A 422-nucleotide genomic window follows, 5' to 3' on the forward strand; every position below is an offset into this window, starting at 1 on the left:
AAATCTCTTATCAGTAGCGTTTTTCCTCGAGTCTCAGGGACAGCTTCTGAATTGCAGCTCTTGAACAAAAAGACTTTTTTTAAAAAATGAACAAAAAAGCCTAGGCGATAGTACGTTTTCAAAAAAAAGCGTTTCTGTCTGCGCTCCCGGGCGGGCTGTGGCCCTGCCGAGCCGCCGTAGCCAGCCTCGCGCTTCGCCAGTTGTGGCCAGGAACCGCGGTGAGGGACTTCCGTGTTGGCGGGATTCTGAACGCTGCCATGGCTCAGACCGTGCAGAACGTTACATTGTCCCTCACTCTGCCCATCACGTGCCACATCTGCCTGGGGAAGGTAATGGGTGATAGCGGGCACAGCTCCGAGGCGGCGCGGGCTGTGAGGCGCCCGCTGGGCCGAGGGCGGGCTCCGCGCGGGGCGGGGCGGGCC

General features: G+C 59.2%; 1 protein-coding gene across 2 annotated transcripts in view; it reads left to right on the plus strand.

Annotated features, from left to right (window-relative positions):
- The first annotated feature begins 217 nt into the window (after positions 1 to 217).
- Rnf219 (ring finger protein 219) overlaps positions 218 to 422 on the plus strand; it is a 46,274-nt gene continuing 46,069 nt past the window's right edge. For both annotated transcript variants that reach the window (XM_023709664.1, XM_004626273.2), the window contains exon 1: positions 218 to 329. In XM_023709664.1, coding sequence (XP_023565432.1) covers positions 258 to 329 — 72 coding nt within the window. In that variant the 5' untranslated portion in view covers positions 218 to 257. The remainder of the gene's footprint in view (positions 330 to 422) is intronic.

This window comes from Octodon degus, unplaced genomic scaffold (assembly GCF_000260255.1).
Source record: "Octodon degus isolate 3935 unplaced genomic scaffold, OctDeg1.0 scaffold00013, whole genome shotgun sequence".
Classification (NCBI taxonomy): Eukaryota; Metazoa; Chordata; class Mammalia; order Rodentia; family Octodontidae; genus Octodon; species Octodon degus.